At 40.9% G+C, this 25,952-nt stretch overlaps 1 protein-coding gene across 2 annotated transcripts; it reads right to left on the bottom strand.

The window, feature by feature from the left end:
- Positions 1 to 498: 498 nt before the first annotated feature.
- Positions 499 to 25,711, bottom strand: LOC131689206 (titin). Of its 2 annotated transcripts, XR_009305360.1 has the most exons (4): positions 25,342 to 25,711; positions 23,067 to 25,025; positions 1,768 to 4,182; positions 499 to 1,430 (listed from the first exon to the last, which is right to left on the bottom strand). XR_009305360.1 is itself a non-coding variant. In XM_058974136.1 (3 exons), the coding sequence occupies exons 1-3, from the start codon at positions 25,403 to 25,405 to the stop codon at positions 2,234 to 2,236; spliced, it is 3,972 nt and encodes a 1,323-aa protein (XP_058830119.1). In that variant the 5' UTR covers positions 25,406 to 25,711; the 3' UTR covers positions 499 to 2,233. The 2 variants fall into 2 exon arrangements, 1 of the variants encoding a protein (XP_058830119.1); XM_058974136.1 differs by having other exon boundaries at positions 499 to 4,182.
- Between the last annotated feature and the right edge of the window lie 241 nt (positions 25,712 to 25,952).

Genomic DNA, 25,952 nt, shown 5'->3' with positions numbered 1-25,952 from the left:
AGAGCTACAGATGGAATTCCGTCAAAAACTCGGGTTGATTGTGTAGAAAAATGTTCTAGCTTCCTCAAGTAGCAGTTTCATGGTATACCGGCAAGGTTAGTGTATTGAAAAACGTATTTTTTATTTGCTCATGTCAGATACATGGTTAATCAGGGGAGAGGTGAGTGTGTGGCGTAGGAGCTATGTTGTGGCTCGCTTGTATAATGTCCTTAAATCTCTGTGTGACCAATTGCCAATTAATTCAAACTCAGTAGTGCTCCTGTCGACAATATCCATTTACCTTCAAATAGACCGTTAAATTCTGCACGATTCAAGCGCTTGGGATGGACGTAGATTCTCTATTATTATTTTTATTAGTTCTGCGATTTTTTGCGAATTCAGATTATTTTTAATTCTGATTTATTCTACTGTAATCTAATTCATTCCTCATCGTTCATTTAGATAAGTACAGTCCACTTTCTTTCCTTTCTATCGGCAGTAAAATTAAGAGCATGCTCGTTTCGGTGTTTTATTTTAAGAACAAGTTTATTGTCTCGCTTTTCCTTCCTTTGCAATGATTGCAAAAAATACATACAACGACGATAATAATAATAATAGTAATAATAATAATAATAATAGGTAATGTTAATCAATAATCTCGAGAGAAACCATCGACCTTCAAATATAAAAAAAACACAACAACAATAGTGGTGTGTATCATCAAAACTGTGTGCGTGTGTGCGAGTAAGAGTGAGGTTACGTGCAAATGCGGCGTGTGCTTCAACGTTTTCGAGTGCGGTTTCGAGCACCGTGAATTGCTATGAGTTCCACTGTTCCCGTTCTGAAATGTGACTGTGAGTATTGACATATGCAACCACGGAAAGTCGCAATGTAAACAATTTGCTAATAATAATAATAATGGTATAATTTTCGTATGGATTCGGCTGATAGAACATTTATCGTGGCATTGAACGTGTGCGTGATGACTAAACAAATGTGACTACTGTGATGAATGCAAACAAATGTGCAAAACACGATGTAAACATTGTCGGAGTTTACTAGCCGGCATTAAATTAAGTTTAATGCGATTCTCTTGACAGTTGACAGGTTCGTAGGTTGAGTTTTCGTACTCCGTCCCACACAGCGGACCGGAAATAGCCAGGTCTATGACTAGTATGACTAGGATTTGTCAAGGCCTGCTGTTCTCTTTTGGATTTAGAATTCTTAGATACCGCTGAGAAGAGGTGTGAAACGGGAATGGTTGTGAATGCTACAATCTTGATTTTTTCTCCGTATGTCGGCTTTTTTCATTCTAAAAAACGGAAGACGGTCAGCTGTAGATTCCTAAATTTCGTGCACTTGTCGTTGACAATGATGGCAAAATATATATTTTTCCGTGCTGATCGAATTTGCTTTAGTCGAAGCTGGTCCTGACAACGGTCTCCTGAAATCTGCAAATCGTTTTTGACAATGATTCTCCAATTTGAAACTAAAGTGTTGACTAACAACAGAGCTATTTAGACAGAAAAGTGCAAATAGTTCTAAAAATACTGAATCTCTTTACTGAAGATCACAATCAATTGTTTACCATTTATCTGTCAGTGTCATTCCAATTTAGCATGAGACCTGTCAAAAGCATTCAATTCGAGCAAAATCTCTTCGAATTCTTCTCGAACGAGGGTATCAGCAATTATTTTGTTCGATTGCAGTGAAACTGACAGATAAATGATAAACAAAAGATTGAGATGTCGAGACTATAGACAAGGATTCAGCGTATTTATACTGTACCAACGATTAATGTGAGTAACATCTCTAATATCACGTCCGTCTATCCTCGGATTGCTTTAGATTTCGAAAGACTAGATATTGTTCCATCATTGACAAATCCATTCAGATGATTCCCGACGCTACATCACTCGTCAACAGAGTACGAGATTTAAACCATATTCTGTCGAAAGAATAGAATATTTATGTTACGTCACCGATAATAAATTTCATAAACCTAATTTTGACGTTCAGTTGACAATAGCTATCAAAAATAGTGAATATCTCTCGTGCACTATTTTCTCTCTTGAGTGAACGTAACAGCCACGATCGATCCACACATCCTCTAGTGCATGGTTTTCTTCCTGTCACAGAGACGTCATTCAGACCTGCTAGAAAATATCCTTCCTGCTTCATTGAGATTATGTCTTTAACAATAACAACAAAATCCAACAACGATCCCTTGTATCGTTCCTGGCACCCCATTCGGTTAGCTAATGGGACGCCTTACCCAGGGTGGAATTCGTTCCCGCAGGGCATCACTGATGTGACGATACATGATCAGTACAATGACCGGGATCGCCAGTTTGGGATTCTTGAAGAGATACAACCAACAGGCGAGAACGAACAGAGCCACGTCGGTCAGGTAGCCGAGGGCAGATTTCACGGAAGCTTCCTGGGGCGTTGGTTCTCGGGTGCGGGATTGTGAACGTGATCGTGGCTCTGGTTCCGGGGTCGGTGGTGTTCGTGATGTCGTTTGGATCGAGGGTGTCAGTGGTGGAGGCGGGGGTGGTTTCTGTTCCGGACTAATAATTTTTGCGCCGGGAATCTTAAGCGGAGTTTTGAGAAGACCATCACGTTTCGAAGGATCATCGGGAATTGATTCAGCATCGCGGGTTCGAGAACTGCTACGAGAGCGCGTGTTGGATACGTTCCGTTTCTTGGTAATCGCAGTAGATTCACGCAGAGGACGACTCTTTCTAATCGGTTCCTCACTAGCACCACTTGGGCTAAATGCAGTTTCCGATCTGATAGCGGTAGTCTTCGAGTGCTGACCAGTAACGGACGGTGGTCGTGATGAATCCTGTTCGATTGACGCGGATCGTTGCCGGAGGATTTTGCTCTCCCGTGCAGGCTTACCCTTGATCGCAATCTGTTCCGATGTGAGAGAAGGCGATCGAGACTTTTGATTTCGATAGGTATCCTCCAGTGGGGATCTTGATCCGGATCGAGATCTAACGAAGCGATCGTTCGAATTCTCCCTCGAGCGTCCACGCTCATTCAGCTTACGAACGTCCTCCGGACTCATATACAGCGGAAGTTTTCGTGGTTTCTTCGAACTCTCCACCTGTTGGAGGATCTCTCCGTAGAAATCGGCTACTGCTTTCGACTCTTCTATAGAACTTTGCCGGGACTGTAGCCGCCTTTGACGAGCCACTTCCGAACGCGTACTAATCTCAGAAGATGGTTGCTCTTCACTCACGGCAACAGGCTCAATTGATTCTGGCTGAACAGAAACAGATGGCGATGCCGGAACTATTTGGGGAGCTTCCTCAACAGTCGTCTTCAACTCCGGTGTTTTCTCCCGTTCCACTGGCGGCTGCGTTTCCTTCGATGATAATTTAAGATCGAATATGTTCATCAATCCTTTTCGATCTAATTTACTCGGTGACGTTTTTCTTTCCCTGTCATCTTTCGTTAGAAGTTCCGTCGAAGGCCGTTTCAGAATCGGTTTAGGAACAAAGTTCGGATCGGGTAGCGGTAGAGGTTTCGTTAGCACTTCAATCGCTTGGCTCGGGTCCGGATTGGTATACGGGGAAAGCACCCGCTGCGAAGGATGGTAAGTTTCCATTTCCTCATCATCACTCATGATTCTCGATCTGCTAGTTTGATTCGATTCCTCACGTTTCAGTTCTTCTAACATTGAATCCATTGAAGACGACATTGAAACGGCTTCGTCGTTCTCTCCCATTGGTTCATCAATCGATACATCTACCCTGTCTACAGCCTCTTCTTTCTCCTCGGGAATCACCTCCTCAACCGTGCTGGAATGTTGTCTAGCATCCGCTTCGAAGCTGGACTGCTTGACGATCGTATCCTTGTCACCGGAGAGTCTACGCCGGAGGCTACTTCTACGGTCGGCCAATCGAGTTGCGGCCGCTTCCTGTGCACTTTGCTGCTGCTGCTGTTGCTGTGATATTTGCTCTGCAGCTCCAAAGCTTCTCCTACGTTCGACTTTCCGCTGGTTTTGGGATTCTTCCAGTGCGACCGCCTGGTAGAAGCGTGCCATCGCCCTTTCGTACAGCAGTTCGGTAGAGCTAACGGACGATCGCATTAGAGGTGCCGGTGGAGGTTCCACGTTCAGTTCCGGTGCCGACATGGATAGTGGAGGCGGTGGCGGTGCCATATCGTCCAGTTCGAAGTCGAAGGTTGAGTTGTCTGCGGGATGGGAAGAATGAAATAAACATTGAATTAATCACCGGTTGCTGGGTGGAATTCCACAAGCGATTAGTGGAAACAACTGTGTGAATCTAGCAGGCTGTGTGTATGTGGGATTAGAATTTGACAACAGGATAGCAGGCATGGACTGCTATACTAAACTAAGTGTAGAACTATAGAGATGGGATCGTCTGGACACTACCAGGACTACCTTCTACGACAACTACGAGTGACACATTGACTCGTTGCTAGAAAGAGTGAAATGAGTTTAGAGGGTTTTTTAACGACCTAGGAGTATTTTATTAAATGTTCATTGTTTCTAAATTTCTGGATGACAGGGTTCAATACTTCAATGAATAGTCTTTTACCGATAATTCTGCAGTATTGGCGTAGGACTATGTCTTTGTTTTCGATATTCTAAGAAACCATTCATAAATTACGTAACGCTTTTAGGGGGGGGGGGGGGTAGATACAACAAATTGTGACATGTTGTGACATATGGGGAAGAGGGAGTAAGCTAATACGTTACGTAACATGTTTTTACAGAAGGAATTTTTTTTTTCGAAGAATTTGTTACGTAATAGGGGAGGGGAATAGAGAAATTTGGCACAAAATCGTGATTTTCATAACAAACACCAACAACTTTGACCAAAGGAGACCTATTTTTAAAATGTTTTTTTTTTACCTTTTTTGAGTTGGGTCCAAAAAGTGTCATTTTTTTCAATATTATTGACCCTAGAACGTTGCACTGGGGTACAAATGTACCCCACGCCTTCTTTAGGGCCTTGTGAAGACGAGAATTCAGCATTTACCGACCTGGGACCCTAACCATAATTCGATTTAGAGTTCCTAGTAAGAGTAGGAAAAGATGGTATAGCCAGTTTGCTTATAGCCTTCGTAGAAGCAGGTGTCAAAGTTGGCGTGGGATACATTTGTACCCCAGTATACGGTTGCCGTTAGCGTTTCGTCAGGTTTCGTGCTGTCAATGGAAATGTGACTCGTGACAATACTAGTTTAAATACTGGTTGTTTCACTAGATAAGTAACAATTAGTATTATAAAATCGTTTTTAAGCATTCAATTAATTTAATTTAATTTTAAAGTAGAAAAAATCGTTCTCATTTCTGCTGATTTTTATTGTTTTATTGTTTATATTTTATAGTTTTTCAAAACAATGGCTCGCAAGTATAATTTGAGCACAGTAACAGCTGTAACAGTAACGTTTCGTGTTACCAATGTATTACTGGTCAGAAATATTTTTTTCAGTTCCATATTCACCACATTTCGTGGTATTTTCCAAATCCCGATTTTTAAACTTTCACTCTTCCAAATAGGTGCAAATTTTCGAAAATACCGGAATTCCATTTTATATCGTTTCTAGACCATTCTTTCAACTTTTAGAATTATTTGATTTTTTTTTCGAATCGGTTGAAAATTTGCAGTCATAGTAATTTTTGTGAAAAATGTCAAAACCACGATTTTTTCACTTTTCTTTTTGTTCAAACCAATTTATTTATTATTGATTCAATAAATGCCGTACTTTCACTTACACAGTTGTTTTCGCAAATAAAAAACCTGTTTTAACCTACCTAGTGGTGCAATTGTGCCTTTCTCATTTGTTCAAACTACGATTCCATGGCTGGTTATGTTCAATACAATGATGGAAATGTATATTACATATTCAGTACGATTTTCACATACATACAATGGATCGACAGCCAAGATCTTGAGTCGACACTGAAACATGGCTTGAAACCAGCGGTGGATTAAGGAGGAAGATCTGGGGGGTCTGGACACTGCCGAAAATTTTCAACTTGTTAAGAAGTTTTAAATCAGTTTTAATTTTAAAGTAGCTACCCCTTATTGCATACTCCTACCCAAGCCTTCATAGCCTTCAATCCTTGTGAACTAATTCATCATTCCTAATATATTAGTCACGATCTTGTATCCGTGCTCGTGAAATAGTTCACAAAATCATGCAATATTTTTCATGTATACGTGAACTAATTCATGATTTCTAGTATAATAGTCACGACGGATCATGCATGCCCGTGAAATAAATCATAAAATTATAAAATATTTTTCATGTATACGTGAACTATTTCATGAATCCTAGTATAATAGTCACGCCTTACCATTCGTGCTCGTGAAATAGTTCACAAAATCATCAAATATTGCTTATGCACTCGTGAGCTGTTTCATGATACCTTACATAACAGTCACTACTTACCATTCGTGCTCGTCAAATAGTTCAAAAAAATATGAAATATTATTCATGGATTCGTGAACTAGTTCATGATTCACATGATTTACGATATATTATGTGTGCTTGTAATATTTAAAATATATTCCTTATCATTTTCAGTTTCATGCAACATGGTAATGAAATGAATGGTAATGAAATTTGGGGTAATATTCGTGGAATCATTTTTGTTCCATGCACTTTTTCATGAAATTTTCAGCTACTAGCGGCCAGTAATAGGTACGAGCAGTAGATATAAGAAAACTGTTAGGTCCTCGAACAACGTTATTCATTTGGTAAGGTTCAGTGTGATGTATTGTCACCTGTCAAATTGAAAAGTAAGTTTTATAATAAAATATCAGGATAACGTGAACAGAAATTACGAAAATCGTGACTAAGATCTTGAAATCATGAACATAAAAACCACACTATTCGTGACAAACATGTCAAAAATCGTGACTAAGATCCTGAAATCAAGAACATAAATAAACATAAATCTCTACTCGTGACTAAAATATCACGACAACGTAAATAGAAATCACGAAAATCATGGCAAAGATCCTAAAATCATGAACATAAATCACATTACTCGTGATAAAAATATCAACAATCGTGACTAAGATCATGAGATCATGAACATGAATCACTCTACTCATGACTAAAATATTACGATAACGTGAATAGAAATTACGAAATGTGCGACAATGATCCTGAAATCATAAACGTAAATCCCGCCAGTCTGACAGAAAAATCCGATAGCAAACTCATGAATGAAATAGCACGGTAATGTGATGAGAAATCACAAAAATCGCGAATAAACTGAAATCTGAAATCATGACCATCGTTTGACTGTCGGCTGTGTATTCCCAAATTATGAACAAGAATCATAGCAAAAACTAAACATGTCTAGGGAACAACAACAGTAACCCAACCAAACATTCGAATGTAACGCCATGTATGTACTTGGGGTGAACTAGTTTTTTAGAACCATAAATAGTTTCATGAATACGAGGTTTATTATTGACAATTTTAGGAATTTGGTCACGATTTTCGTAAATCGTTAAGTTCACGAAATCATGATCTTTTGTTCATCAATTTATGAACGGATTTTTTTCCGTGCAATCATTATCGTTACTCGTAAAAAATTCACCGGCTACTTATATCTGTGCTACTACCCGTCGCAATGGCAACTCGAAAAGGTTATATCCATACTGAAACTGAGTAATGATACGACGAAAGCAGCCAGCTACCGTAATGTATCGTCAGTAGCTAACACCAACTTAATGCTAGTTAGATAAGCCGAATCCATTACCAAATTGGCGCTAGTTAGACACTAAAATCCAAAAACTTATAAGTCTTGCGTGAACGCTAAATAATTGACCAGTACCGAGTAATGCCCTGGTAGTAAGCACAGAGGGTCTGTTTGCTAACTAGTGCTAATTTGGTGCGAGATTCGACTTATCTGATTAGTATTAAGTTTGTCTTAGTTACTGACGAGGAGAATAGGAAAAAAACACCGTGCTTGTAAAAAAGCAAGATCAGCTCCGGACAACCGATAGTCGGAAGTGTTGCTTATGTTTAATAGAATCAATTTTATTATTCCTTGTTGTTGTTTTTTATTCCGGCGAAACATGACATTCCAAGAACAATACCATATAGTGAAAAGCGATTGCCTTTACTATCTCGCGATTAGTATTCTAGTCCTTTCTGGGAGCGAGATACAAAAATGTAAAATCCAACCCTTATAAAAATATGTAATTAATCGATCAATAACTTGTTTTTTGGCGATGCAAATGAGACAGAACGATGAATATATAAAATCTAGATAAACATATGAAAATGGCATAACGGAAATGAGAGTTTCTCTGTGTTTACTTTCTTTTTCGATTATTATGGTGTCATCATAAAACATTCAAATATTGCTTCAATAAATATTGAAAGACTCTGATGTCGCCTAGTATATTGGGTCATTCCGCGCGAAGTTATCAAAAAAAAAATGGACACTTGAAATAGACTTTCATAGATTTGAACCAAATTTGGAGCAATTATTCATCTAGGGCCAATATATAGATATCTAAACTTTTGTGTCAATTGTATCACCCCTCGGTCCATGGTAGTACCCCCCCCTCCCCCTTTTGACAAATTGATAAAACCCTTGATTATCTTTTGATTATATCTCCGGTTTTATTTACTCTAAAATCAAACTGCAAGACGTTTTAAAAGGAAACATTGAATATTAAATATTGAATATTGAGAAGTATGGTCATAAAAACCGACCTTGATCTGCCGGAGACAAAACAAAACAGTAATTTTTCGTCATTTCTCATTAGGGCATTGAAAAAAAAAATTTAGTCTCTCAAAATTCTCAAAGCCCCCCCCCCCCTCGTAATATGAGAGGGGGGCCTTTGAGAATTAAAAAAAAAATTTGGAATTTCTCATGTGCTTCAGGATAAATTATGTGTGAACTCAGTATACTAAAGTTGGATTTTTGTCGTTGTGCGCTTGTGATTTTATATGCGAAGTTGGGGTTTTTTCGCTTCAAAACGGTATATTTCAGAATAAGCTGAAACTATATTGAGATTATAAGTGTTTTTTATCATAACTCTCCGAGCTCTCGATCGAAGCAGTTCGTTTTCTGGTGCCGTGCATAAAGTGAATAAGTATAAATATTGTCAGTGAAGGTCAACCATTGTTTGAGGCAGTCTTTGTTCGCCGGTGCGCAGGCTGGTGAAGTGAATACCAGAATAGCCGGAATCGCCGCTATATAAGCTAAGTATTTTTTTTCTTTCATTTCCCTTTCCCCGATCGGACTCTACTTCTTCCCTTTCCCCTGAATATAAATTTCATCTCTCGTTTACATCACATGTTATCCTCGTGCCTTAATGGCCGAGGGCGAAGTAACATTGGATGGGAATGATATTCCCATAGATTTACCGGATAAACCCGAAATTACTCCCTCCCCTGATTCCCCCAGTCCTCCTCGTATTAAAACATACCCAGCCAGTTCAAATGGCCTCTGGGTCGTGTATTTGCGGCCCAACACGAAATCGCCCAATATTCTAGAGATCTCACAGGAGCTGACTGCTAACTACCTGTCCGTAGCTCAGATAACACGCGTTCGAGCTAATAAGATACGCGTTATAGTAAATGACCTCGAGCAGGCAAACCAGATTGCTCGCAGCGAGCGTTTTACGAAGCAATTCAGGGTGTATGTGCCTTGTAGGGCAGTGGAGATCGATGGGGTCGTCGCTGAACCGGGTCTGAAATGCGAAGACCTGTTGAAGTACGGGGTTGGCTGCTTTAAGGACCCTTCACTTCAACAGGTGAAGACTCTGGAATGCAAGCAATTGTATTCCGCAAAAACTGAAGATGATAAGACAACTTTTTCTCCTTCAGACTCGATTCGGGTGACTTTCTCCGGGTCTTCTCTTCCCAACTATGTCCTCCTGGATAAGGTTCGCCTACCTGTTCGCCTGTTTGTACCGCGGGTGATGAACTGCAGCAATTGCAAGCAACTGGGCCACACAGCCACTTATTGTGGCAATAAAAAACGGTGCGGCAAATGTAAGGGAGAGCATGAGGATGAAGCTTGCGGTGGAGAAACTGAAAAGTGTATTTACTGCGGGGGCCCTCGGCATGCTCTTAAGTCATGCCCGGCGTACAAGCAGCGCGGGGATAAAATTAGACGCTCCCTTAAGGATCGCTCGAGGCACTCTCATGAAGAAATGCTAAAGATTGTTTCGCCATCTGTTCCTTCCGAAAATTCCTTTGCTCTTTTGGCTGGCGTTGAGCAAGAATCTGACGACCCACAAGAGGGAACATCTTTGGTTAACCCAGGGGAATCCAGGAAGAGGAGAAATCTAGCCTCCCCTAGATTGCCTCGTAAGGGTGCCAAGGTGTCGTCCACTCAGAGTGCGCCAACTACAATCAATAAATCCAACGGAAGTGATGCACAAAAGCCGAAGCAATTTGCTCCAGGACTTGGAAATTTTAATTCTAACAAGGAGTATCCACCACTTCCAGGGATACCACAAACCCCAAGTGTCCCCTTTTTTCAAACAGATACTCAGTCCAGTAGCGGACTAATGAAATTTTCTGACACCGCTTTCAATGTTACTGATCCTCTTAAAAGCCTTCTGATACGTTTTCTCCCTACAGTGCAAACATTTTTGAAGCAGTTGACTACTAAATGGCCCCTCCTTGCAGCGATCGTATCCTTCGATGGCTAAGTCATCGAACGAGATCACCGATTCGATCACTGTTCTACAGTGGAACAGCAGAAGTATCCTCCCGAAAATCGATTCCTTTAAATTGTTACAAAATAGTTTAAAATGTGATGTTTTCGCATTATGTGAAACTTGGTTAACTTCCGATATAAATCTCAACTTCCACGACTTTAATATAATCCGTCTGGATCGAGAAAACCCTTATGGAGGAGTACTTTTGGGGATCAAAAAGTGCTATTCTTTCAACCGAATTAACCTCCCTTCGACACCAGGCATTGAAATAGTCGCTTGTCAAGTTTTAATCAAAGGTAAAGACCTTTGCATTGCTTCCATCTACATTCCTCCTAGAGCCTCGGTAGGGCACCGAACGCTTTGTAATATCACGGAATCCTTACCGGCACCGCGGCTAGTTCTGGGAGACTTTAACTCGCACGGTACGGTATGGGGCTGTCTTCATGATGATAATAGATCAACATTAATCCAAGATCTTTGCGATAATTTCAACATGACCATCTTAAACACGGGAGAAATGACGCGGATTCCTACACCACCAGCACGCGCAAGCGCGTTGGATTTATCGCTTTGCTCGACATCGCTACAGTTAGATTGCTGGTGGAAGGTGATCCCTGATCCCCACGGTAGCGATCATTTGCCTATCGTGATTTCAATTGCTAACGGTTCAAGACCATCGGAAACAATCAATGTATCGTATGACCTCACACGGCACATTGATTGGAAGAGTTACGCGACCGCGATATCCGTTAAAATCGAATCCACTCAAGAACTTCCTCCAGAGGAAGAGTACAGGTTTTTGGCTGGCTTGATTCTCGATAGTGTGAATCAAGCTCAGACTAAACCAGTACCCAGCGCGAATACCCATGGACGGTCTCCCACCCTGTGGTGGGATAAAGAGTGCTCAGAGCTGTACGCGGAAAAGTCCACTGCATATAGGGCCTTCCGGGAAGACGGGTTACCCGCTAGCTATCAACAGTACGCGTCGTTAGAAAGGCGAATGAAGAGTCTAATGAAAGCCAAAAAACGCAGTTATTGGCGCCGGTTCGTCGACGGGTTAACGAGAGAAACAGCGATGAGCACTCTTTGGGGTACGGCTCGACGTATGCGTAACCGTAATAGTACCAACGAGAACGTGGAATATTCAAACCGTTGGATATTCGCTTTCGCCAAGAAGATCTGTCCGGACTCTGTCCCGGTACAGAAAACGTGCCGCGCCGCGTCTCCTCCCGATACCGCGAACGAAACACCGTTTTCGATGGTGGAGTTTTCACTTGCTCTCTTATCATGCAACAATAACGCCCCAGGGTTAGACAGAATCAAATTCAACTTGCTGAAGAATCTGCCTGACACTGCAAAAAGGCGCTTGCTGAACTTATTTAACAAGTTTCTTGAGGGTAACTTTGTCCCTCATGACTGGAGGCAAGTGAAGGTCATCGCCATTCAAAAACCAGGAAAACCAGCCTCCGACCACAACTCATATCGGCCGATTGCAATGCTGTCCTGTATTCGGAAGTTGTTCGAGAAAATGATCTTGTTTCGCCTCGACAATTGGGTTGAAGCAAATGGCTTACTGTCAGATACACAATTTGGCTTCCGCAAAGGCAAAGGGACGAACGATTGCCTTGCGTTGCTTTCTACAGAAATCCAAATGGCCTATGCTAACAAAGAGCAGATGGCATCAGTCTTCTTGGATATTAAGGGGGCTTTTGATTCAGTTTCTATCAACATTCTGTCAGAGAAGCTGCACCAGCATGGTCTTTCGCCAATTTTAAATAACTTTTTGCTAAACCTGTTGTCTGAAAAGCACATGCACTTTTCGCATGGCGATTTAACAACATCGCGATTTAGCTATATGGGTCTTCCCCAGGGCTCATGTCTAAGTCCCCTACTCTACAATTTTTACGTGAATGATATTGACGATTGTCTTGCCAATTCATGCACGCTAAGGCAACTTGCAGACGACGGCGTGGTCTCTGTTACAGGGCCCAAAGCTGCCGACTTGCAAGGACCATTACAAAATACCTTGGACAATTTGTCTGCTTGGGCTCTTCAGCTGGGTATTGAGTTCTCCACGGAGAAAACTGAGTTGGTTGTTTTTTCTAGGAAGCGTGAGCCGGCGCAACTCCAGCTTCTATTAATGGGTGCAACGATCAACCAGGTTTTCACATTTAAATATCTCGGGGTCTGGTTCGACTCTAAAGGTACCTGGGGATGTCACATTAGGTATCTGAAACAGAAATGCCAACAAAGGATCAATTTTCTCCGAACAATAACTGGAACATGGTGGGGTGCTCACCCAGGAGACCTGATCAGGTTGTACCAAACAACGATATTGTCGGTGATGGAGTACGGGTGTTTCTGTTTCCGCTCCGCTGCGAACATACACTTCATCAAACTGGAGAGAATCCAGTACCGTTGCTTGCGCATTGCCTTGGGTTGCATGCACTCGACCCATACGATGAGTCTCGAAGTGCTGGCGGGCGTTCTTCCGCTAAAAAATTTTGGGAACTCTCATATCGATTGCTCATCCGATGCGACATTATGAACCCGTTGGTGATTGAAAACTTCGAGAGGCTCGTCGAGCTTAATTCTCAAACCCGATTTATGGCCTTGTACTTCGACTACATGGCACAGAGCATCAATCCTTCTTCGTACAATCCCAATCGTGTCCGTTTCCTAGATACTTCTGATTCTACTGTATTCTTCGACACATCCATGAAGGAAGAGATTCGTGGAATCCCGGACCATATACGCCCGCAAGTGATCCCCAATATGTTTTATAATAAATTCCGAGAAGTCGACTGCGACAAAATGTTTTACACTGACGGATCAAATCTCGATGGGTCCACTGGCTTCGGTATCTTCAACAATACTATCACCGCTTCATTCAAGCTCAATGATCCCGCTTCAGTTTACGTCGCAGAGTTAGCTGCAATTCAGTACACCCTTGGGATCATCGACACTCTGCCCACAGATCACTACTTCATCGTTTCGGACAGCCTCAGCTCTATCGAGGCTCTTCGTGCGGTGAAGCCTAAAAAGCAATTCCCGTATTTTCTGGGGAAGATACGGTAGTCCTTGTGTACGTTATCTGAAAAATCTTATCAGATTACCTTTGTTTGGGTCCCCTCTCATTGTTCTATCCCGGGCAATGAAAAGGCCGACTCATTAGCAAAGGTGGGCGCATTAAATGGTGACATATACGAAAGACCAATCTGCTTCAACGAATTTTTTAGTATTTGTCGTCAGAGGACGCTCAACAGTTGGCAAACCTCGTGGAGCAACGGGGAACTTGGACGATGGCTATATTCGATTATCCCAAAGGTATCAACGAAGCCTTGGTTCGGGGGGATGGATGTGGGTCGGGATTTTATTCGCGTAATGTCCCGACTTATGTCCAATCACTACACCATGGATGCGCATTTGCGGCGTATTGGGCTTGCGGAGAGTAGTCTGTGCGCTTGTGACGAGGGCTATCACGACATCGAACACGTTGTCTGGGTATGCGCCGGGTATTGTGACGCCAGGTCTCAGTTAAAGGAATCCCTTCGGGCCCGAGGTAGACCACCCAATGTACCAGTCCGAGATATGCTGGCAACTCGTGATTTCCCCTATATGTCCCTTATTTATACCTTCATAAAAACGATAAATATCCCAATTTAGCCCCTCTCTTTTATTTCTCGTTTTTAGAGTTTCCTCCTGCCTTGTGGAACCGATCAGTTCCAGAGTGCCACTATGTAACCGCCGTCGCCCTTACCACTACGCCTGCATAGAAGGAAACTGAAGCGAGAGCGACTCGAGGTCCGATGACTTTTGAAGGATTCCCCGCGGGTCCGAAGAATACCATCCGCCAATCCGGTACTCGACGACTTACTAGACTGAGGCGCAAATTTGTTTCGCTGATCCCCCCCCCCCCCCGTTCGAGCGAAAGTTGCAAGTTTTGCTCTTCTTTCCCTGTCTCTCCCCTGTCCTTGATACAACTGCTGCTACATTGATGCGGAAATAAGCCACCCTCTGAATATCTTGACCAAGCATAAGTTTTAGTTAAAAAATTCAAATTAGTATTCTGTATTCCTAGTTTTAAGATAGCTATAATTTTTACTCTTTATTGAAACTCTTGTCCTCCATCTTGTAAATAGAATTGAATCCCTAGTTTTAAGATTTCTGTGAAGTTTCTCATAAATATTTGTTCCCCCTTTTGTGTACTAAACTATATTGTTAGTTTTAAGATAACCGTAAAATATTTCGTAAAATACTATTACTCCCCCTCTTGTATATCAAAGTGAATCCCTTGTTTTAAATTTTTTCATAAAAAAATCTTTTGGCCCTCTCTTGTATATTGAATCTTATTTCTAGTCTTAACCGACCACTTCAATGTTATCTGTGATAATAGCGCATATGTATGTTTTCACGTTTTCCTATGTATTGGTAATGTGCATTGTCTCCATTATTCTTTGATACCTAAAATAAAAGTCGAGAAACATTTAGAAATGCTCATCGAATCAAAATATTTATCCGTTACGAAGATTTCCTGTCCCAAAAATCTGCATCTCAGTTCAGATCGCCGCAGTATGGCGCTCTCTGACACTGCAGCACTCTGGGTCATTTATCTCCGTAAGTAAATAATAGAACTCACTCAACATACCTTGATCCCTTTATGATAAGTATTAGAAGCTTTCCTAATTTATAGTTCCCTGAAAAATAGTGCCGAAACAGAAATTTCCTGTCCGTAAGTTTTGTGTAAAAACATGTTTGTTTACATGTCCATCGGCAACACTATAGCATATCAGAAGGCTTTCGAGCACTACGTGAAAATTATTAGATTGTGGTCAAAATTGGATATGTAATCTTGCGAAACACACATATTGCATCATAGTAAAATGTAAACATGAAATAAGTCTTTGAGACTAAGTTTTATTTCGGAAAAAGTAATACAGGTAAGCGTTTATCTCATTTCTTTGAAATAAAGCTATGAACATTTGCTAGCATAATTGACCATTCAATATCGACCGTTTGTTACAGCGTGAAAGCTTTTTGGATAAAATCATATCTCATGGCCAGCTAGCAACAGTATCCCTTGTTTGTTGATACAAATGACTTGACTTGCATTGATGTCAAATTCTAAATCTAGGCCGCAAGTTGAAAAGGGTTTATATTACTTTTGGGGAATCGATGTTTTATTTTTTCACATGCTACTAAGGCCAATGTTGTACATTGTACCTGTAATGTAACTGTATGTTTATTTCGGAGATAAATTTGTATCAGTATAATAATTGCAATGTAATAAGCCGACATCTAACATATTGCACGACAAATAACATGTGACTTTTGTAAGTATTCTGTATAACAAAAGATAAACTCAAGTTTACCGGGTACCATACAAGCCTATTCAAATTGATGATTCATTGCATGCATGCTTGGCACAATCAATCGAAACAAACTAGGTGTATTGTCATGGAACATTCGGCCACGTTTGACGAATAAAATGAATATATTCGTTTGATATAGACTGTTATTTTCAACTACTTACGAGGATTACCATTTTTTTTCGTCCACCTTACGGACTGTGTGCAGGAGCATGGTGTACGATTATGCCCCTTTGCCATATGTTGTACGCAAAAAATCGTCAAAATGTGTCGATTTAGACGTCAACAAAAACAAAGTAAAGCCATCGTTCCCAAGATTCGACGCAAAACGGAACAACGGATGCAAATTTACTGAATTTATGAATTCTTTTTGAATTGACCTCGGACATTTCATTACTGTTTTGAGGGACCAGTTCTATATCTCTGTACTGCCAGGTCATGCACGTTTTCAATATCGGTAAAGGGTTACAGCAGCGTGTGATCGAGAGCTGGTGGATGAGTAAACAATACGAGGTCTTGTTTGTTATATTATAAATAACTGAACAATTGTTTTTGTAGCTAGTAGCCCTTCTAAGACAAAATTTTGAAACAAATCCACGTAATGGCGTGGTTTATGACATTCAGTCATGGTACTAGTCAAGTGAATAGCATGTTCGATAAGAAACGACCAGGTACCATGCGAACCTCAGAAACACGGAGAAGAGACAGAGGCTAGTGATATTGTAGTGCTGCTAAAGGACCAAAGTACCCTCAGTGTTTTCGAGTGGAAGGTATTGTGAAACCTTTATGGTGGGCAGCAGATATAACATAAACCATGAAGACAACGCATGGAACACGAATTGCGACAACTGCTTTAATAACATCCCCGTCGTTCATATAACAACAGCTGATCCAACAGAAGGACAAGAGATGATCAGCGGGCGAAAAAAATCGACAAGATTGCTGGTGATATGTAGAGTCTTACTTTTCTAGGACGACGTACGGGCATGGACTATGAGGACTAGATACGCAGCAATGGACATCCAATGAGACTTTCGTCGTACGTTCATGAACCGATCTGCAAATACTTTCAGTGTCATGGTGTTCATTTCTTACAATTGTCCTATAGACTGAATGCCTGCTTCGAAATCTCTTGAAAGACGCGGATACATCATAGTTTATAAATGGATTGTGTGGTACGCAGCTCACCTGGGTCCGATTTGAAACCATCGCACGGGTTTTCTTAACCCTGAACAAGGGGTTGTGATTGAAAACCTCTACAATAAAAAATCTATTGAAGCAAAACTAGTTATACCCAAGGACTTATAAACAGTCGTTTTTTGTAAATTAGCTATACGCTCCGCACACAGGGGTAATTGCATTATTGTATTGACGTGAAAGTTTCCAGCTGGTATTGAGTGATAGTAATGCTTGCCAGATGATTATTGGAAGAAAAAGCAACTTAGAATCTGGAAAGCGTCGTCACACTCAATTACATTGCAACTGACTTGCATTGAATTCTTCAATTCCTACTTCATTTCTCCAATCATTTTCGATGATGCTGAGTGGATTCACACAAGACCAGTAGTGATAAAAAGGAATCCATGCTGCAATTCATATAAGAACCCAATTCGGTTTTTTGTTCATTGCTGAAAAAACTTTAGGCACGCATCTGAGATCAGCTTCATGCAAAATCGACATTATTCGCATGTTATTAATACGTGTAACAACTAAAGGACCTTTTCAGATGTGACGCTCATTTATTTGTAATGCGTGTCTTGTCAAAACCTATCAAAGTAATGAACAGTGTTCCTAAAATACTTTCATCGTCGATGTAATTTTTCCGTTGAAGTGGTCCCTTAAGATAGCTGTAAACTTTTTTTTCCTTTGTAAAAAAAATATTTCAACATTGTAACCTCCTAGTTTTAAGATATCCAAAATGTAAAAACATAAGCATTTGGCACCGCCAAGCTAACGCATTTGTGCCTATCAAATAAACGAAATGAATAAAAAAAAAAAAATAATATAGTATTGTTGTCAAGTCGTTCACTCTAAGATGACATCGAGGTTTCATTGGTTTTAAGTAATTTTTTGCTCTTATAATTTTATTATTGTTTATCTTGGATAATTGGCAGTGATAACTATTTTGACATTCTACGTTTAATTGGGCCATGTGTGTATTGTATTTTATAAAACATGAGGCAATAACGCTAGTGTAAATATATTCTACATCGTTTCCAACTTTTTGCCTTTTTTACTTCTTTCCACGTCATTATTGACTGATCATATTTGATTATTAATTTGGCTTAGTTTGGTGTTCGCTGAATATATTTTATATTGATAAATTATGTTTAATAAATGACGATTACAACGTAGTTTCATAAGTAAACATTTTGATTAACTTTACACAGCTTCAAACGACTGATGACATTGCATTACCAATACGGATATATTTCATGGGCTATTAATTGCATCCGATCCGTTAATATCTTCTCTAAGAGGAAAAGAGAAAGCTAAAATAAGAGCTGATTTGTCTGATGATGTTCAAGAACTACTGAAGCCGATTGATTATACGGAAATTGGATCGAACGAGGAGAATTCAGACTGCAGCGACTAAATTTAATTATTAATAAAAGGATTTTTTAACGAAGTTGTTTTGCTGTTGTTTATGCAAATGCTACGACCATTTTTTGAGTTTAGTACAGTAGATTTCGCTGGCTAGTTTTTTAATTTAAAAAAATAATGTATTGTTAAACTATTTTGTATAGAAATTATTCACCTGATATTTATCGAAATAGCAAAAAAAGAAGAATTTTCAAAAATCTCGTTCCTTTCTTTTTCAATACTGAGAAACAGGTAATTGTATGAGCCGCTCATTTTTTTCAATTATGATAACTCTCGAATAACACCTCAAAATGTTCAAAAATGCTATGTATAATCTAGCAATAGCAGTGTTTTTGGTTGATGTGTTAGCTGGCTGTTATGTAGCAGTCTTATTACAGATGATTTATAAATTAGGAGTCAAGTTAAATATTTTATTTCACGATCAGAATCATGGCGGAGATGAATTCAGAGACCCTGCATCAAAATTCTTATATTTTTTCCCTCCACTTCTTTGATACATATTTCCAAAATATTTTGAAATTGAGATGTTTTACACTTTTTCTTATTCGTTCAATGGAAAACATATGGCGCGTAAATCCAATATTCAACAAGTTTCTTAAATGAGACAAAAAAGGCAGAAACGGAAGTCGTTGTTATCATTTTTGGTATACATTTCTGTGTACCTTAACGAATTTTTCCCTAGGGTATCAAGATTAGCACACTAATACTTTTATACTAATTTTTAAATTCTTAATCCAACACGATCTCAATTTTTGATACCTTTTTTTTAATAGTTTAGAACAAGTTCGAAATATTCCAAATGTTATAATGTGATGTTACGGAGCTATTTGAATCTGGTAAACAATTATGTTTTATTTGTATATGTCGACTTCTACCCTAGAATGCCTTTTCGTCAAAATATCTTTAAAAACCATTTTTTTCAAAATTTGTTCGAAAAGGTTCTTATCACAAAAATAAATATTTTTGTTGAAAATGACAATTTCCTGTCCCTATTAAATCAAAAAAATAAATTTCAATTTCACTTTTGGAGAGATTCACCATTCAAACTCGTTTATATAATGCGTCCTCTGGACAACCAGTCTATTTGGAATTGTTTAAATCGATCCGAAGATTTAAAATTAGACAACAAGTTGCAGGCTTCTGCCAAATAAAAATGCCCGCGCTTAAAGGAGATGGACCACCTTGAATCTTTTTCTGATTGTTTCAAATTGTGTAAATGAGATATCAAACATATTTTTCGATTTCATTATTTTTCTCAATGAATCAACAAAAAATTACGGTTAGTTAATAAAATCCGGTCATTACTGTACTTCATTAATACAAATAATACAGATTGTTTTCTAATTATTCGAAACTTTTCAATTTTTTTTTGAGTTTCATATCATTATTGACTGGCGATATTAAAATTTCTGACTTCCGGGAATTACAATTATTGCAACGAAAATGCAACATATATTTTCTTAAAGAATGCGCCCGTTTAATTGTTTACCCACTCAATATGATGACAATCATACATTTCTCGATTTAGACTATGTTGGAAATGCATTCAGGAACCTAAAATCATCGAAAAAAGTTATCAAATAAGTGTTTTCATGCACCTTTCTGCTTGTTGCCAACTTTTGTATGGAGTGGAATCTCTGTGGGTTGGTCAGCTTACGTATGCCTATACCTTATCCGGTATCATCTTGGGTTTTCACGTCATTTGCAGTTTGACAAAGCTAAAATTGACAACACCATAATTTGATGTTGGAATGGTCTATCCCTAAAGCGGACCCTACACGAGCAGAAATATTGACAATAAATCATATATTAATCAATATATTGATGGTGTAAGGTCATCTTGAAAATATTGATTTTGTAGAATTTAAATGGGATTGATGGATTGAAGCAGTCTTGTTAATATATTTATTGACAATATTTCTGTTTCGTGTAGTGTCCGCTTAAGAATGATCGTAGGAAGGGCAGTCCCTCGGGGGTTCCTCGTTCGACAGTAAATTGCGTTTTGAAACGCTTCAAGAATCGGTTAACTTTAGATCGGAAACCAGGATCTGGCGACAAGCGGAACAATTTCAAATCGCAGCGGAATGCAGTGCCTAGGACGATTAAGCAAAATCCGAAACTTTTCATCCGAGATGTGACTGAAAAGGTCAAAACATCGTATTCTTTTGTTCGGAGATTAAAAAAAAGCGGAAAGATATGAGTCGGAAGGTAATAAAAACTCCAAACAGGAACTAGAAGCAGGTAACCAGTTCGAAAACATAAACTCGAAAGCTGGACAACAAATTGCTGACGTAGTTTTGTCAGATCACGGATGCTTCCGGAAGTATCTGCATCGGTTTGTAAACGCATCTTCACCCCTTTGCCCGAAGTGTGTGAACGTGCAAGAGACACCGGAACACGTGGTCTTCGAATGCCCTAGATTCGAGGAAGTCCGAAGGGGGATGCCTGGTGTGACAGTGGACAATATCGTCGAAAAGATGTGCCACGACAAGCATATCTGGAACGCTGTCAATAGAGTGGTTACGAGTATACTCTCCGCGCTGCAGGGCGCCAGTGAACCGTAAGCTACGCTCCAACCGGAATCGCTGGATGGACCTCAGCACCTAATGATTGGCCCGTTGAGTAGGCTAGGTCCACCGCCAGGGGCTAGACCGAGTAGTCGAAGCAAGGAGCTAAATGGTTCACAGAAAAGTGCATCGGTGTCGGGAGCAGTTTACCACCGAGGAATTCACGGTAGGGTAGATTCGCCGCCGTGGACTACCCAACAGAACCGTGAAGAAAAGGGGAGCTAATTGGTTCATGAACCGGTACCGGTACCGAGAGAAATTCCGTTGCCGGCGAACTCTCTGCCGACGTAGGATAATATCCCAGTTAATCTCGATAAAGCTGGGAGCTAAATGGCTCAAGGAAGCGGGTATCGGTGTCGGCCCTCCGGACTAGGATTGGTTTAATGATTTTCAGAGAGATTGCATAACCTGAGAAAGGCAAAAATATATTTTTATTGTTGAATGAAAAAAATATTCCCGAAATGGGACACCCCCTTAAGAGAAATTTAAGTGCCAATTGAATCAGATACTTTATCAGGTTTTATGAAACTCGGCTGAAGACGCTTAAGCATCGAAATGCTTTTGACCGTTTTTTTCGAGTTTGGGACCACTGTGCGTCGTTAATTTCGCGATTTTTTATTATTTTGATGCAAGTATTGAATTTTTAAAGGTTTTAAAAATACTCTGCGAACACGGAATGGAAAATCAATGCGTGAAAATGAAAAAAGCAATATTTTCATGATGGAACGTTAGACTACTGACATTAGGTTCTGCTTATTCTAGTTCTATGCTTGTTACTAACTCGCTCCAGAATATCTACTCGTCCATCGATTTAAAAAAAATAGTTTTTTTACATTAATTTGTAATAAACTTGCAAAGCAACAAATTAGCTTAAAAGAACATTGCAGGTTTCAATCCTTAGTAACAAATAGAAATCGCTGGTTAGCATCCTGTAATGAAAGAGGCTGCGCACGCTATTAGTATCAATAGGCCTCTTTTCGAGGCTTTCTCAGTTGATCCTTAACCTTAGATAAATATTTTTATTTTGTTTATTAAAATGTCCTCCTTCAGTCTGAATAAGGGCCTGTGACCCTATCTGTAATCGCTAGTCCTTTTGAACGATTTCAGTCCGATTGTTAATCTATATGCAGTTTGCAAACAAACTAGCTGATTTTAGATCTAAATGATGCAATAACCTTTTCTCGATTCTTCACAAAATTTGATTCCTGAGACAACATAGTTCAAAAAAAAATTATTTTATTCGGTTCAATTTGTTCAACTAACACTAGAGTTAATACTTTTTTTTTTGGTTTTGGTTCTTTTTTGTAATAATTGAAAATGAAGCACCGTACGTTTTTGCTTATAAACCATATGGGTGTGGCAATAGGTTCGTTTTTTTTTAAATTAGTTTGTATTCTATTCGAACTTAATTATGGCTCGATACTCCAATTCAATATGCAAGAACTTTCAAACTTGAAGCTTATAACAGCTGATCAGATGAAAAGAATATTTACTAGCTCGTTGCAATATCTGAACAGTCTAACACACTGGCCTTTGTCAAGTAAATAAAAGGAATAAAAATAATATCAGGGCATTTCCAAAAAAAAATGCAACTTGCTAGAATACAATCACATCTTCTCACTGTGTCAGATCCCTACGCCAAAATGAGCAAAAACAGTAACAAAACCGAATCTATTTTAGTCGGCTTTGCTACGTAATGGATAACCACCGGAGTGATGTCGTCACATCACGCAGCATGTTTTCGTGCGAAATGTGCTGACTCAACTAACGCGCACCTTCCGCACACTAACTATTGGCCTATCTGTATCTAATAATGATCATCTAGAATTATACACACATACACTTGAATTGTATAACGCACTTACGTTTATTGTTCTTCCCTTCCTGATCGTTGTAAAGCACCAGCATAAACTCGCTGCTACTGTGAATCGTTGGATTGCTAGTCGGTGAGGTCGGACTTGGCGCCGTCGTCGCCGCCGCCACTGCCACCGCCGTCGTCGGCGCCAGTTGATTATCGGATTCGGCGGGTTTTATGTTCGCTAGAGGGCTTGGATCTTTGGAGAATCTCTCCATCGCTTTCAGTGGTGATGTGAAGGATTGTGGTCGTGGGGGTGGTGGATAGCTCGGTTCCGGTGGAAGAACGGGAGCCGCCGGTGCGGTTACGATGACCGATGGAAGCGGCATTGGTGCTGGAGATGGTGATTTAGATTTTAGCGGCTCGGGTTGCTTTGATTTTAGGGAATTAGTTTCACGGTGGTTGATAAGAGGAGGAGCTGGAGCTGACGCTTTCGAAGGCACCGGTTGCTTCGATCGAAACGCGGATCCTTCGTAGGTCGTCTCGGTGCGATTGTAACCTTGCGGGGAAGAAGACATCGGTGACGGTCTTCTGAGAGGCTCCGATTGCTTCAGCTGGAAGAGATCTTCATCTCGCGTACCGTAGGACATTTCACGGACTATTTCGACACGGTTGTAGGTGCTTGTATCCTCGGTATAAGCTCTAATCTTCTTAATTTGTTCGACATCGCGTGCAGGGGATCGAGCATCCTCGCGTCGTTTGCGAGGAACTGCCAGCGGTTGAGACACGTTCCCATTGTTATTAACTTCCGGCACTTGGGTCGCACTGTTGATCCCGCGTTTCGGATCCGGTATGAATAGCGTGTCTGATTCTTCACTGGGATCACTCACTCCGTATGGATTCTCCGCTTTAACTCGAAACCGGTACTGAGAACCTTCGAATAGTCCACTCAAAGTAGTGCTGAGTTGTCGACAGGTGTTTGCCTTCAGCCAGACGTCCCAACCGACACGGTAGTACTCTACAATATAGTTGCCAATTTTACAGCCCCCATCATCTTCCGGAGCAGACCAATGCAAGGTAATGGTTTTTCCGAGACCCACACTAATATTGATCTTCCCAGGAGGTTCAGGACGTGCCGTTACGGTTACAAGAAACGATGCGTAATCGTCCCCGAGTTTGTTGTATGCCCGAAGATTATATTCGCCGCGATCCGATCTTTGAGCGTTCGATATTCGAAGAGCGGAGTGTTTATCAGTGGTCTCAATTTCGTAGCGTCCTCCGCTGGACAACAGTTCACCATTGTGACTCCACTCAACAACGGGCGTCGGCTGACCAGCGATTCCAACCTTAAGTCGAATGATTTCGTCAGCTTCGATGATTAATCCATCCTCGTACTGACGCGGTAGACGAATTTTCGGGTAGGCATTGATAGCCAGATTACATTGAGTCATGCAGTGCCCGGCCCGATTCGACGCTGTACACTTGATCTCTCCTGCATCAGTCAACGCCGCCTGGTGGATTACCAGAACACTGAAGTCCCCCTCGGTTAAAATCTTCGTCCGGCGACTGCTAAACATTTCAAACCCGTCCTTGAACCAGCTAATATCAGGAGCAGGTGTTCCAGCTACGGAAACTCGGAATTCAACTTTCTCGTTCTCGATTGCAGTGGTATCGATCAGTTCGTAGACAAACCTCGGTGGTGCTTCGGCCGCACGCTGCAGTGTTACGGTCAACGCATCCGACAGTTCACTGCTTTCCGATAGTCCAACGATGTTTTGTGCCTGAACCCGGAACTGGTAGCGCCAGCCCGGCTCAAGACCACTGAACGACAGCTCGGTCACCTGAATCAAGTGAGCAGTTGCCCGTACCCAGTGCGGTGAACCCGTCCGCCGGTGCTCGATGATGTAGCCGAGAATTGGCGAACCGCCATCGCTAGTCGGCCGTTTCCAACGAATCGTGACCACATCCGGCAACGATGAGTTAGGCGATCCTGGCACCAACATTGGCTTCCCCGGGGGTGAAGGGGGCTCTGCCAAAAAAAGGAAAGAAAATGATTACATCAATAACTAACTGCTCGATCATCGATGGCCGCTTTCAGTCAATGGTTCAACGTTCGTGTATTTCGGGGGCCGTATTCGGGAAAGAAAAGCTGCTGCCAGTGGCATCGAAAGAATCCGCAAATGAAATTGTATTTCAACTGTAAATATTTGACTCGTGTCTAAAAATAAGCGCTGGCAGCTCTCTCTCCCGTGTAGATTGCAAACTGACTGACTGGCCGAGTGACGGAATGGCGAGGGAAAAATTTTCATTCTCATCCGCCGCCGCACAGAATGAAATCGGCTCACCTGCTGATTTCCAGTGAACGGCCTTCTTCGGCCTTCCGGAGTGTTTCGTTGACTGATTGCCCATCGTTCGCTGTCTCTAATTAGTAAACAAATTGGCGGAGCTCAGGTTCCACGGTTTGGCCGGCGGTCGTTTTTCGAGGGATATTCACTTGAACACTCGTAACGCCATATTTCACTCATTTGGTTTGGTCTGGGATCGTTCGAAGGAATTTTTCTTGCACTCCGGCCTCCGACTGATCACACAGTTCAGGGTATGGCAACTGTGAGTGCAAGCGAGACGGAACGATGCGCGGTACGCGGGACGCGCGTTTTCGCGTACTTTAGGGTTTTCGATTATTTTTCGGGTGTCCGAGTTGAATCGCGGCCGGTCGAGAACTGAGCGCCGATTGAGAGAAAAGTCGGGTCTCGGGTGCTGTCGGTCAATGGTGATCCTGCGCGCAGGTGCGAATGAGGTGTTACGAGAGATCGTAGGATTCTGCGCCCGGGAGCGAACGTAAGTTAGTCGGTGTATGGTAATCTTTCAAATTAGTTCCTGGTTCTAATGTCTGTTTTTAATCAATTCTACTGTTGAACCTACTCACCTCATCATTAGAGCATAAAATTGTGTGCTT

The sequence above is a fragment of the Topomyia yanbarensis genome, chromosome 3 (genome assembly GCF_030247195.1).
Source record: "Topomyia yanbarensis strain Yona2022 chromosome 3, ASM3024719v1, whole genome shotgun sequence".
Classification (NCBI taxonomy): domain Eukaryota; kingdom Metazoa; phylum Arthropoda; class Insecta; order Diptera; family Culicidae; genus Topomyia; species Topomyia yanbarensis.
Note: the sequence above shows the minus strand (reverse complement) of the source record. Positions and strands in the feature narration are given on the sequence as shown.

Excerpts from the sequence above, each read along its gene's own strand:
- LOC131689206 (XM_058974136.1), bottom strand. The coding sequence starts at position 25,405 with ATGGGCAATCAGTCAACGAAACACTCCGGAAGGCCGAAGAAGGCCGTT. Across the intron at positions 25,026-25,341 it reads CGTTCACTGGAAATCAGCAG|AGCCCCCTTCACCCCCGGGG; the intron begins GTGAGCCGATTT and ends TTTTTTTGGCAG. Across the intron at positions 4,183-23,066 it reads GGAAGGGAAGAACAATAAAC|ACAACTCAACCTTCGACTTC; the intron begins GTAAGTGCGTTA and ends CCCATCCCGCAG.